At 48.8% G+C, this 13,359-nt stretch overlaps 1 protein-coding gene across 2 annotated transcripts; it reads right to left on the bottom strand.

Moving 5' to 3' along the window:
• Window positions 1–3,705: 3,705 nt before the first annotated feature.
• Window positions 3,706–9,359, bottom strand: LOC103225571 (PRAME family member 1). Of its 2 annotated transcripts, XM_037985442.2 has the most exons (4): window positions 9,289–9,359; window positions 6,817–7,129; window positions 5,841–6,419; window positions 3,706–4,901 (listed from the first exon to the last, which is right to left on the bottom strand). In XM_037985442.2, exons 2-4 carry the CDS (start codon window positions 7,107–7,109, stop codon window positions 4,343–4,345), a joined length of 1,431 nt encoding a protein of 476 aa, XP_037841370.2. In that variant the 5' UTR covers window positions 7,110–7,129; window positions 9,289–9,359; the 3' UTR covers window positions 3,706–4,342. The 2 variants fall into 2 exon arrangements, with proteins under 2 accessions (XP_037841370.2, XP_037841371.2); XM_037985443.2 differs by lacking the exons at window positions 5,841–6,419; window positions 6,817–7,129; window positions 9,289–9,359 and adding an exon at window positions 5,367–5,643.
• Between the last annotated feature and the right edge of the window lie 4,000 nt (window positions 9,360–13,359).

Raw genomic sequence — 13,359 nt, 5'->3', positions numbered from 1 at the left:
GACTGACATTTTTAGATTGATGTTTGATGTTTGCAGTTTTTAGATTGCTTTGGGCAGTGTGGTCATTTTCATGACATTGTGCCTGTCAATCCATGAGCATGGGATGTTTTTCCTTTTTTTTTGTCATCTATGATTTTTGTCAGCAGTGTCTTCTAATTCTCCTTGTAGAGATCCTTTACCTAATGGTTAGGTGTATTCCTAGGTTATTTTTGCTGTTGTCACTGTTTTTGTTGTTGCTGTTTTGCAACCATTGTAATGGGATTCTGTTCTTGATTTGATTCTCAGCTTCCTTGTTGTTGGTTTAAAACAGTGGTACTGATTTGTACATATAGATTTTGTACCTGAGACTTAACTGAATTCATTTATCTCATCTACCAGTCTTTTGGTGGAATCTTTCGGGTTTTCTAAGCACACATCATCGTATCATTGGCAAACCCAGGTAGTTTCACTTCCTTCTTTCCAATTTAAATGTCCTTTATTTCTTTCACTTGCCAGATTGCTCTGACAAGAACTTTCAGTCCTTCATTGATTACAATGGGTGAAGTGAGCATCTGTGTCTGCTTGTAGTTCTTACTAGGAATACTTTCAACATTTCTTCATTCAATATGATGTTGCATGTGGATTTGTCATTTTTGGCTTCTATTATTTTGATGTATGTTCTTTCTATGTATAGTTTGTGTAAGCGTAGTCTATTATTTTACAAACTTAAGTTTGTATTCTATTTTACCTGAGTACATTCTGCATTTGGCACCTATTTTACCTGATGTAAGTACAGCTACTCTTGCTGCTTTTTGGTTTCCAGTTGCATGGAATATCTTTTTCTAGCCCTTCACTTTCAGTCTACATGTATCCTTATAGGTGAAATGAGTTTCTGGAAAGCAGCATATAGTTGGGTCTTATTCTTTTACTCATTCAAGGACTCTATGCCTTTCACTTGCAGAATTGAGATAAATTGTATTCATTGTTATTATTGATAAAGGCTTAGTACTCTCATTTCGTTTCTTGTTTTCTGGTTGTTTAGAGACTTCTCTCTTCCATCCTTCTTTTCTTATTGTCTTTCTTTGTGTTTAGGTAATTTTCTCTAATGGAATCCTTGGGATGTGACTTTTCTGGCCAGAAACCTCTGTAGCTCGGGGCACTTTTGCCAGAGTTTTGATGGGGTTCACTGGGTTTTTTTCTGCCCACTCAGCCTGATAGACTGTTTGACTCATGCTTCATATCTGGATCACATGCCTATTAAGGGCAGGTCAGGGCTGAAGTGCTGAGGGGTGTGTCAGTGAGCAGGGGATCTGGCCACTTTGGACAGTCACTGGTCCCTGCAGCAGTGGGGCAGGCATTTCCAGCTGCCAGCACAGGTGCCAGATTTTTGCAAGGCTGCAAATGAAGCAGGCACAACACAAGCAGCTTCCATGTTTGTCCCTGGAGTACACGGTGGGGTCTGAAAACTTGGAAATGCCAGAAAGTGCAGAGCCCCAAAAAGGGAGTCACAGACCTGGCTTGGGAAGCTCCCACATCTGGGCTCCTGGAAGAGCTCCAGTAGTAGCTCTTCTCTTTTTCTCTTCACCTACAACTTGGTGAGCAAGGGGCACAGTTCCGCTTTCTTTGTGTTATTGCTCTTGTAGCCCTACCATTAGGTGGGTCCCAAGTTCTTGTCCTATGACCAGGAAGAATGAAATATGCAGACAAGTGGAGGGTGAGCAAGACAAAGAGGAGCTTTATTGAGCAATAGAACAACTCAGAGACCCGCATGGGTAGCTTCTTTCTGCAGCCAGGGTGTCCTGATGAGTGTTCAGCCCTGAGCAGAGAAGAGGCCCTGGGGTGGGTGGCCCCCCTCTCCTGACAGGTTGTTCCATCATCACCACAGCCCTCAGTAGAGAGGAGGCCCTGAAGTGGGCTGCTGCTCTCTCCAGGAAAGTCATCTCATCATCTCCACAGCTCTTAGGAGAGAAAAGGCCCCGGAGTGGGTTGCTTCACTCTGCAGGAAAATCATCCCAAGAGTGGGTAGTTTCTCTGCCGCTGCTCATCCTGATGTTCTCCCTGAGTCTGGGGCTCTTTTGGGCATCATGCAGGAGGAAGTATGTGCCGCTTGGGTCATAGGTAGCTATGGACAGGCACGGAAAAGGCACCACAGGTCCCCACTCTGGTCAGTAGGACTGGTGGCCCGTCCATGGGCTTCAGGCCCTCCTTGGTCAGAAGGTAGAGCCTCACCAGGGACCCTCGCCTTCCCATCCAGGAGTCTGTCTGCCTCCCACCACCACCCACGGCGCCCAGGTCACTCGCGCCAAGGAGCATCCGAAGGCCAGCGCTGATCTGTCCTCAGTCCCCTCTCAGCCTCCCTCCCATGCTCCTCAGGGCCCAAAACCCAGAGTGTTATGGCAGGAGGGGACGGTGCATCAGCATTAACCTGAGTGTACACACACTCGCCTGGGCTGTGATAGCATACAGGTTCAACTCCAACCCCGCTCCAAAATTAGAGCAGATGCCAGGAGGGACCACACAGTGGGAGCAGACACCCCCTTGCTGCAGGGGAAGGGGAGACCTCCTGGGGCCTCAAGAGTACTGGGGGACCTTGGTTGCAACTGCGACCGGGGCAGCTTCAGTTACGCCTTTGGAGCTACTGTCCTGCCAACTCAGGAGGGCCAGGACTCCCTCTTGTCCCAGGCTCCCATCAGCTGCAAAGTGTGCACAGCCTCAGCGGTGCCCTCTCTCTGTGTTTCCCCACAGAGGTGACGGGTGAGATGCAGGTTCACAGCAGCTCTGGCCAACCCTGCAAAACAAACCCCATGCTTCTGGGTCTGGTTTAATGAGCCCCAACTGCTCTCTAGTTAAGTATATTGCAGGTTAACTGCAGGCAGTGAGGAGTGAGGTCAAGGCTTTGTAGAGGCTCCAGACCTGGGAGCGGGTCCCATTTAGCCATGAGAGGGTATGGGTGGCAGAGCTGGCTGCCTCAGGGACATGGGACACAGGCCTGGTTCACAACCCTGCCAAGGTGGGGTGCCTCCAGGGGTGGATCGTGGTCCCCAGACCCAGCAATTAGGAACATCAGGCTCTGCGGTCACCCCTGTAGGGGGCAGATCTTGGAAATGCAGCCTCAGGAGGATTAGCACAGAACCTTCCTTCCAGACCCAGGACCTTGGAACTGTTAGCAGAATGGGCACAGTGGCCCCAAAGCTAGCCAGGTCATTAAACTGGATACCATTTGTGCTTCCCAACACAGGCCCCTGTAGCTTGACCCCAGCTTGCCTACCACCTCTACCTACCACCTCAAGCCCATCTTCTCCTCAGGGCCCCTCCCTGCCTGTCCCTTTGTGCCTGACTGAGCTGCTCCTTGCAGGCAAAAAAATAAGGAAAAAACAGATGACTGAAGAGAAGTAAAGAATTGGAGATCATTAGCACATCCATAATCCCAGCACTTTGGGAGGCCAAGGTCAGCAGATCACTGGAAGCCAGGAGCTCAAGAGCAGCCTGGCAAACACAGAAAAACCCCGTCTCTACCAAAAATACAAAAATTAGCAGGCGTGGTGGCACTTACATGTAATCCCAGCTACTGGAGTGGCTGAGGCATGAAAATCATTTGAACCCCGAAGAAAAGGATTGCAGTGAGCCCAGAAGGCACCACTGCACTGCAGCCTGGGTGACAAAGCAAGATTTTGTCTCAAAAAAAAAAAAAAAAAGAAAAAAGCAAAGAACAAGAATGGGTGGGAATTAGATGTTCTGCAACTCAACCTAAATCACAGATGACAGAGTACTTCGTTATTTTTCCATCAATCACTAAATAGCTAGATATTTCTGATGTATAAATCACTAAAACAAGTCAATCAAATGCAGAGGACACCAGAAAGTTTTCATTGAGGTTCTTTATTTCTGATATTTCTGGGTAACCATCCTTGCAGGGATAACATGCTCATCACTGTAGAACTTTAGCTTCTCTTTCTGACTCTGCAGGACACAGGTCCTGGAAGGTCTCATTGACTCCACCTCAACATTTTCCTCCAGTCTTGCCCTCTGCTGTTATGTTTTTTCCCTGGCAGTGAGCACCTGCCTGAAGCAAAGAGTTCTGTGCTTCCTGTAAGTTGCATGTGGCCTGGTCACAGTCATTCATGCCAGTAATCCCAGCACTTTAGGAGACTGAGGCAGGAGAATCCCATGCGCCCAGCAGTTTGAGACCCGCTGGTACAACACAGCAAAATCCTGTCTCAAATTTTCTTTAATAAAATTTTAGAATTATTAAAAAAGTAAATAAGAAAAAAAAAAACCTAACTTGCACGTACGTACTAGATTTTAGTGTCCAAGAGCCTGGAAGAGAACTTTGGATGGATCTACCCAGCTAGGCACGCCTTCCCTAGCAGCAAAGATGGAGCTCCAGTTCCTCAGATGGTGATGAGCCACAGGAAGGGCAGGGGGTGGGGCCAATGAAGATCCTCCTGGGCTGCCTGACTTCCCTCAATGTCCGCATCAGCTCAGCCCGAAGCAGGGTGAAGATCTCCCAGTCGACACGAACCAAGGAATTCAAACTCTCATCAGGGGCGGGATAGGTCTCCAGGCTTAACTTGCTCAGTCCACTGGTGTGGCGTAGCAGGTCCTTCAGGGCATCCACAGACATGAAATTTCTGCCGAAGTAGAAAGTGGTGAGCTGGGAGCAGCAACTCAGGCCAGGCAGAATGGCACTGAGTTGGGAGTAGTGGATCTGACAGCCCTCCAAGATGAGGGTCTCGAGAGTGGCAGCAACTTTCTCTAGTAGAGCTCCGAGGCGCTCAAGACTGAGGCGGAACAGCGGCACATAGCTGAGATTCAGATGCTTTAGGTAACCGAGGCTTGGGTACTGGGAGAGACACTTCACGTCCTCTTCCAATAGGTAGCCACAAGTCAATTCCAAGTTCTCCAAGGGGCTCTGGAGGCACCTGTGGAGATCAAGAAGTTAGTTCTGGGCAATGGTACCAGTTAGATGAAGGTGGTGGGGAATAACCTCAAGGGAAATGACTGCTTCACCCAAACACAAGTTTATTCCCATCACGTGATGATGGTCCGCGTGCAAGTTGCTGCGTGATGAGGACTCTGATCATTCAGGACAGTCCCATTTTAGCCTCGGCCCTTTCGCCATTGCTTGTGTGATTGGTTCAAGGCCGCAAAATCTCTAAAACCTTGTTTCTTTTAGCAGAAAACTTCGTCTCTGGGCCACAGGTACCAGGTTGGAGGTGTGCACAAAGAACTCGACTCAGCAAGGTCTAGGGACATCAGCTAGGGCTACGCGCCAGCAGGGGCTCCCGGACATGCCTGCATCTGCAAAGCAACTATCACTTTTTACCACTCTCATGCCTACTCCCTTACCCTCCATTCAAGAAGTACACATTTCCCATGTGAATTACCTTTCCTGGGGTTCAAAACAACCTTTTACAGACAGGGAATTAGAGACAGAATCATTCGTGATCACTAAGCTGGTGAGGACAGAGCTTCTACTGTGACATTCACAGGTTTGATGCACCTTCCCTCCTTTCATACCCTCATCTATTACCTCTTTTATATCATATCAACTTGAAACACATTTTGTACAAGAAATTCACACGTGCACCCCGGTAGAGCCGAAACCCCCACTAACTAGCTTGTACATGATATCCCTCTCTAGCCTCTACCCCAGGTGACCCCGCTGCCCACATTGGAGCGATCCTGTGATAGCCACTCCAGGACACAGAGCACTGAACGGAACAATGTGTTGACATTCTGGTGTCCCCTTCACTGTGACGTTGCCACTGACTGGCATACAGTACATGCCTTCCAGTGTTTGCTGTAACAAAACAAGGCTGTGCTGTGGTCTGCAGAGAAAGTGCATGATCCTTTCTTACCTGATCAGCTGTTCCAGGTGCCCACTGAAGAAGGTGACCAATTTTATTTTAAGCGACTGGAGGTGTTCCAGCCTGAGGAACACAGAGCCGAATTTGGCGACTAACCGTCCCTCGAGGTCATTGTCTGACGTGTAATGATGGCACCTGGAGAAAATGAGTTTGCGAAGATTCTTCATCTCCTTCAGGTAACAACGAAGCTTTCTTATCAGATGTGGCCAAGACATGTTGCGGATTTCCAGCTCCTGAATACTATTCAGGTGGATGATTTTCAATGACTTTCTGAGATATTTAATCGGCGTTAGATAATTCACCAGCTTACTACAGCACAGGTGTACTAAACCTCTTCTTTGGTAAACCCACCGAAAGAGGTATCTCAGGCATTCATCCTGAGGTATTTCCTTGAGGCAGACGTCTATGAACACCCTCAAGGGCTGGTGCTCTCCCGTCCTTGGACAGTCCTCTGCTGTCTGCCTCATACTCGTGGCCTCTGGGGAGCAGGACAGGGCCCAGGCTCCAGGCCGTGCGGCCCAGAAATTCTCATCAACATCCCGCAAATCCAGAACTTGAAGTTTCCACCTCCTGTGGGTAAAGTAAGGGAGAGGCTCAGAATTTAGAAGGACCCATCCCTGACCTTTGCTTTCATTCTCATCCCATTAATCAGCTGCTCCTGTCCTCGGCGCTCCCTGTTCTCTCTCTGTCTTTCTCGATCCCTTTTCCCTTTCAATTCTGACTGGTCCCCACTTGTATTCCCTTTGCCTTCCACTGTGAATAGGCAGGTTTCTGTTCCCATGGTGGACCCTGTATGAGGAGCAGTCCTTTCCCTGAGGATCTGGACAATGGCCAAAGCCTCACTGAGCTTCCTCACCAGCACCATCGGAAGACACCGGGCCACCATTGGGCTACTTCTCAGCCTGACCCTGCTGTTCTTTCCCTGGACACCTGAGCCCTATCTACCAGCCCACCTGGGTCACCTCACCTGGGGCAATCCTTCTGCGTAAGCACCATATGAAGCCCTTCCAGCAATGCTTTTAAAGTCTCCAGATGAAGCGTCTTCATCAGCGATCCCAGAGGGAGGCGGGTGAAGGGCCAGGCCTGCACCATCACCGTCAGAGCCTCGAAGTGTCTCCTGCTGAAGGCCTCCATGAAGAGTAGGAGATAGAGCACCCTGGGCAGCTCCTCCATGGCAGAGACGGCCAAGGCCTGGTCTCTCAGCAGGCTCTGCCCCGCCAGCTCCAGGAGACTGGGTGGGGCCCGGATGCTCATCCTCATGGATTTGCAAGGAAAACACTCTAGAAGACAAACCCAGGGAAAACGCATCACTCTCGGAGCAAACACAATCATCTCGTCTTCTCCTAGGACCATATCCTTGCTCTGGTAGAGGTAGAAAAATGACCAGTTTACCCCCATTCCACTCCACACTTTGTGGCCTCAAATCTATATTTCTGCTGCTGCTGGTACCAGGAAGAATGTCTTCCAAACACCAAGGACGGAGGGGTAAAGGAGATCACTGGCCCATTAATTTTCATCCATTGCTCCACTGAATCCCAGAACCACCGGACAGTGTCACTGAGGATCCTGAAAGCCAAGCTCTACCTCTTTGAAGAAAAATGTCTTGTCACTTACCACCCTAAGCAATGAGAATGACAGTATCCTGTGGCCCCAGACAGCCTACATTTTCAGTTCACACCATGAACATGCTGGGGGAACACTAAAGGGACTCCCTAAAATCAATGCCATTATTTTTCATCTCGAAAATTTTCTTTTTTTTTTTTTTTTTTTTGAGACGGAGTCTCGCTCTGTCGCCCAGGCTGGAGTACAGTGGCCGGATCTCAGCTCACTGCAAGCTCCGCCTCCCGGGTTTACGCCATTCTCCTGCCTCAGCCTCCCAAGTAGCTGGGACTACAGGCGCCTGCCACCATGCCCGGCTAGTTTTTTGTATTTTTTTAGTAGAGACGGGGTTTCACCGTGTTCGCCAGGATGGTCTTGATCTCCTGACCTCGTGATCCGCCCGTCTCGGCCTCCCAAAGTGCTGGGATTACAGGCTTGAGCCACTGCGCCCGGCCTGTCTTGAAAATTTTCAACCAGAAAGGGACCGGGTGCTGTGGCTCATGTCTGAAATCCCAACACTGCTGGAAGCCAAGGCAGGTAGATCACTTGAGGTCAGGAGTTCGAGAACAGCCTGGCTTACATGAAACCCTGTCTCTACTAAATATAAAAAAAAAAATTAAGAATCATATGACTCCAGAAGGCAGAGGTTGCAGTGAGCTGAGATCGCAGCACTGCACTCCAGCATGGGCGACAGAGTTAGACTCTGATTCAAAAAGAAACAAATTGATTAATTAATTAATTTAAATATTAGCCAGGCATGGTGGTGCATGACTGTAATCCTAGCTACTCTGGAGACAGAGGAAAGAGGATCACTTGAACCCCAGAGGCAGTGTTTTCAGTGAGCCCAGCTCAGGGCCTGCACTCAACCGTGGGTGAAAGAGTGAGACTCCATCTCAGAAAAAAGGAAAAAAATTCACCAAAACTGTGAAAGTGGTGTGATGGTATTCTACAGCATTTGGAAGGTATGTATAGAAATACTAACTGTAGCTGGGCACGGTAGCTCACTCCTGTAATCCCAGCACTTTGGGAGTCCGAGGCAGGCAGACCACTTGAGGTCAGGAGTTTGAGACCAGCATGGCCAACATGGCGAAACCCCATGTCTACTAAAAATACAAAAATGAGCTGGGCATGGTGGTGAGTGCCTGTAATCCAAGCTACTCAGGAGGCTGAGGCGGGAGAATCTCATGAACCCGGGAGGCAGAGGTTGCAGTGAGCTGAGATCACCCACCCCATGGCACGCCAGCCTGGGCGGTAAGAGGGAAACTCCATCGCAAAAGAAAAATAAATAAATAACCAGAAACTGTAAAAGTGATATGATGCTATTCTAGAGCATTCTAACTCTAAGATGAAGGTTCCAATACACATTGCTTCCACATATTCACAATTACCCACTTTTGGACGGATCCTAGGGGCAAAGATAAATCAAGTGATCTCAGCAAAACTCCACTCTGGAGATGGTGTGTGGGCTGCCTTTAAGGATTTTATGAAAATGAAAGCACACTTGGAGAATCACAATAACACCAAGTCTATGAACTGTTACTGAAGGCACAAAAACAAATAACTGCAAATGTCAAGAAATAAAAATTCAGTTAACTGCAAATTTTAATATATTTTTTAAAAAACTGCTTCGATAAGAATTTTAAAATGACAAAAACCAAGCACAAGTCACAATTTGAGGGATGAAGACAAAACTACATTTAGAGGAAAAATGAAAGCCTAACTCTGTTCATCTCACGAAACAGACAGGAAATTCTCTGTGCCACCTTGGGCTGCGTGTCACCATCCCTGACTAAAGGGCTGCAGATCAGACGGGCATGACCCTACGAAGGTGGTGACTTACCAGAGCTGGACTCACTTGGCAGAGTTCTGGGACCTCTCAGAGAACCAAGCAGTAGCTCCAGGGCTGTGCGTCTCTTCTGTGCACCCTCAGGAGCTTTTATGGACCTTTCTAACCCCACCCTTCCCTTCTCAATCACCAGCCTCCAATCAGAACGTGATACCTGATTAGATCTTGTAGTTCCACCCAGTTAATCCTGATTGAGTTTTCAGCTTTCTTCTGCCTAACTGATTGAATTAGATATACATTTATGAAAATGAAAGAATCGATAATAGAGTAAAAGTCCAAAAGTCATTCATTCATTTATTCTCCAAACACTGATGAAGTTTGGCTAATAGATGACTTTCATAGTGATACAGGGAAGGGATTAATCTGTTCCTGATATTAGACAAAACAAAACAAAACAAAACTGAAGGTGTCCTTATTGGAGGATGTTTGACCGCAGAGAAATTACCAGAACGTTTCAGAGTTAAAACAGCTTGAAGAAGACAGTGATGTCATTCCCAAGAAAACAGAATAAAAAGCTGTGTATATTCAATGGTCGCCTGGGTTTTATGCTGTCTAACATAGCAGATCATAGGCACATTCAAATAGAAGAAAGGAACCACTGACGGTGTGATCCATCTCAAGACTAAGTCAAGGCTTCACTGAAGGAAATCAGGAGCTTTTATGGACCTTTCTAACCCAACCCTGTGGGGTGACCAAGTGAGGTGGGGACTGAGAAGAATGGGTCGATGTGTTCTAATGGGACCCTGGAAGGGAACCAAGACAATATAAAATATGGCAATTATCTTGTGGGCATCTAGATGTCGGGACTGAAGGTCTTTTGTCTAGCTTGAGTTGATTGATGATTGATTGATTGACTGATTGATTGATTTTGAGACAGGGCTTCGTGTGTCACCCAGGCTGCAGTGCAGTGGCAAGATTTTGGCTCACTGCAGCCTCGACCTTCCGGGTTCAAGCAGTTCTCCGACCTCTGCCTCCCAAGTAGCTGGGATTACAGGCGCACTCCACCATGCCCACTAATTTTTGTAATTTTAGTCATGATGGGGTTTCATCATGTTGGCCCGGCTGGTCTCGACCTCTTGACCTCAAGTGATCTGCCCATCTCAGCCTTTCAAAGTGCTGGGATTACAGGCTTGAGCCACCTCACCCAGCCTAGAGTGAGTTCAGAAATTAAAAGGGGAATCATCAAAAGAGACAGTGCAGACTCTTAAACCATAACGTTGGCTTTGAGGACACGGGGCAGGAACAGTCTTGGCCCTACTAGAAGGTAAAGTGTGTGTTTATTCACAAAAATGATGCGCTCCGCTCAGAAAACCAGCTTGGGAAGATGGAATCTGAGAATGTGAGCTGGGGCACAGGCCAGAGGGAAGTAGTGTGGCCAGACCTGGGAAGGGAGACTTTTCCAAGCTGGGAGTCACGGAGGAAGAAACTGTGTTTTCTACAGGATGTGAGAGAGAAATGAATGAGGGTCCATATGTCCCTGTCATGGCGCTGTCATCTGGAAACCTTTCCTTTAGACTCAGGGATCTTCCCACAGTGGAACATTTCCCAGCACCATCAGCCCCAGTCATTTTCCAGGACCTTCATCCAAATCTTAATCTCACCAACTCCCTTCCCACTCCAGTTTGATAATTTATGTTTCCTCCTTCTTAGAGTCCTTTCCTGTCCCTAATATTGAATATAGAGATTCTTATCAGGGTGTCACCATTAGGCCTACACAGAAAACTCAGGACTAGGCACAGTGGCTCATGCCTGTAACGTCAGCACTTTGGGAGGCCGAGGTAGGCGGATCACGAGGTCAGGAGATAGAGATGATTCTGACTAATACGGTGAAACCCCGTCTCTACTAAAAATACAAAAAATTCGCTGAGCATAGTGGCAGGTGCCGGCACTCCCAGCTACTCAGAAGGCTGAGGCAGGAGAATCGCTTGAACCTGGGATGCGGAAGTTGCGGTGAGCTGAGATGGCGCCACTGTCCTCCACCCTGGGTGACAGCGTGACATTCTGTCTCAAAAAAGAATGAAAGAAAAAGCAAGCAAGCAAGCAAGCAAGAAACCAACCTCAGGCCTCTAATCCCAGCACTTTGGGAAGCCAAGAAAGGCAGAGTGCTAGAGCTCAGGAGTTTGTGAGGAACATGGGCAATGTGGTGAAACCGTGTCTCTGATAAAAATACAAACTATTAGCCGGGGGTGGCAGTGTGCACCGGTAGGCCAAGCTGCCCGACAAATTGAGGTGGGAGGATCACCTGAGCCCAGTGGGGCTTCTGCTTCCCACGTCCCACTTTGTAAACCTGAGGCTGAGAGTGAGCTCAACACCAAGAATGGTTGTGAGAATCTCTGTTGGCTGAGCATCCACAAGGCACAACAGACGCGGCTGGTACCGAGCATCCCGGACCTCAGCGCTCCTTCATGGAGAATCTAAGGCCCGTTGCTATTTTCCCCATTTTTAACCTGGTAAACCTGAGACTTGACCAGAGAAAAACCTGCCCGTGTTCTGGCGGCAAATGATTGGCAGACCCCTCAGGTGAGGGGCTCAGTAGAACCCCCAAGGTGTTCAACAACCTAAATGTTGGAAAGAACTAACTAACTTCCCATTCCTGCCCATTTCAGGGGGTCCAGCAGCACCCCCAGGACCCCAGCAAGAATCCTGCACTTGGGGGCTTTTCTACCATGTCCTGTCATCTGTTCTTCTCAAGGTGCTCATCTGCTGCCCAGCTCAGAGCAGCCTTTGAAGCCCATCTCAGGAAATGACCTGACCTATTCTCCAGTCCCAGAATCCACACTGGGATTCCAAAGCTCCTACGAGGACCTTGCTCAGGTTCTCTAGAATATTCCTGAGCCTCTGTTTTCTACCCCAGCCTGAGCTGATGGGGCCGGTGTCACTTTATGCATCCCAAGGACATCAGCCCATCTCTATTTTCCCCAATTTATATTGACCGATTTTGGTGAACATGGCAAGGCACAAAGCAGGGAGCTCCACAGCTGCTGCTCCGGACCTGAAGAGGCACCGTGGATTTCTGGGTGGTGACACTGCCTGGCTTGCAGAGGAAGACCTGACCCCTCTGGTCTTCCAAGGCTGCCAGGATGATGGCAGAGCCTAGGACAGGTCCCCAGTGCAGGGGCCATCCCTTCCCACGTCCCCCTGGCCCAGCCCTAGAGTTGACAAGGCTGCACCTGGAATGCAGTAGGTATTTTTTTGTCCAAGTCAGGTCTCTTCTTAGCCTTAGGTGAGGCTTTTTTCAGGTGGGTGCTATGGAAGAACCCCAGGCCGTGGGCATCACTGCCATGACCACATGGTATGCATGTGTGTGTGTGTGTGTGTGCGTGTGTGTGTGTGTGTGTGTGTGTGTGTGCGGCCACCTAGAAAGGCAAAACTCTACCTGTCAGAGCTGATTCCATGGAAGATAAAAGTATAACATCCCATGTCCCTGGGAGGACAACTTCCTCTAGGAGTCTAGCAAGAAGATGTGGGACCTGTGGACAAAAGGTCCCTGAGTAAAAGCCCTCATTTGAGGATAATGTGTAACATTGAACTTTAGACCCTGAGGACTCTATACCCTTCCCACAGGGTTGCAGTGGACCCGGCACTGACTCCCAGGCACAACAGCCCAGAGAGATCTTGGGAGGGAGGTAAACCTGCTGGGGCCTCAGGGCTCAGAAAAAGCCCTGGACCTATCACCCAGTCATGCCTCTCCCACTCCCAAGTGCCTCTGGCCCTGGAACTGTCAGAGACCCCTGTGTCTTTCTCATGTGCTCCTCTTCTCCTTTCACTCAGACCTGCCTTTGCCAATGCTCCCTGCATTTGCCTCCATGTGGGGCCCCCTACCCCAGGCTCTGGCAGTGGCTGGGAAACTAGGGGTTTTTGTGCCCACCTGGAGAAAGCCTCACTCAGCATGGGCCCATGTGGATTCTGCAATCTTTTCCTACACAGGGCCACCTACAGGTGTCATAGATGCATCTTCCCTAGAAGAGCCAATGGGGGTGGGTGAGGAATCTGCAATCACTCAGGCACCCCACATACAAATGAGAGCTAGGGTCCCTGCAAGCACAGGCCCCGGGGTAGGTCCTG

The sequence above is a fragment of the Chlorocebus sabaeus genome, chromosome 20, assembly GCF_047675955.1.
Source record: "Chlorocebus sabaeus isolate Y175 chromosome 20, mChlSab1.0.hap1, whole genome shotgun sequence".
NCBI lineage: Eukaryota > Metazoa > Chordata > Mammalia > Primates > Cercopithecidae > Chlorocebus > Chlorocebus sabaeus.
This window is presented reverse-complemented; position numbering and strand designations above follow the sequence as displayed.

Coding starts and splice junctions, on each gene's coding strand:
- LOC103225571 (XM_037985442.2), bottom strand. CDS start 7,109: ATGAGGATGAGCATCCGGGCCCCACCCAGTCTCCTGGAGCTGGCGGGG. Junction 6,420..6,816: donor ACGCAGAAGGATTGCCCCAG/GTGAGGTGACCC, acceptor CTTTACCCACAG/GAGGTGGAAACTTCAAGTTC. Junction 4,902..5,840: donor CACCTGGAACAGCTGATCAG/GTAAGAAAGGAT, acceptor TGATCTCCACAG/GTGCCTCCAGAGCCCCTTGG.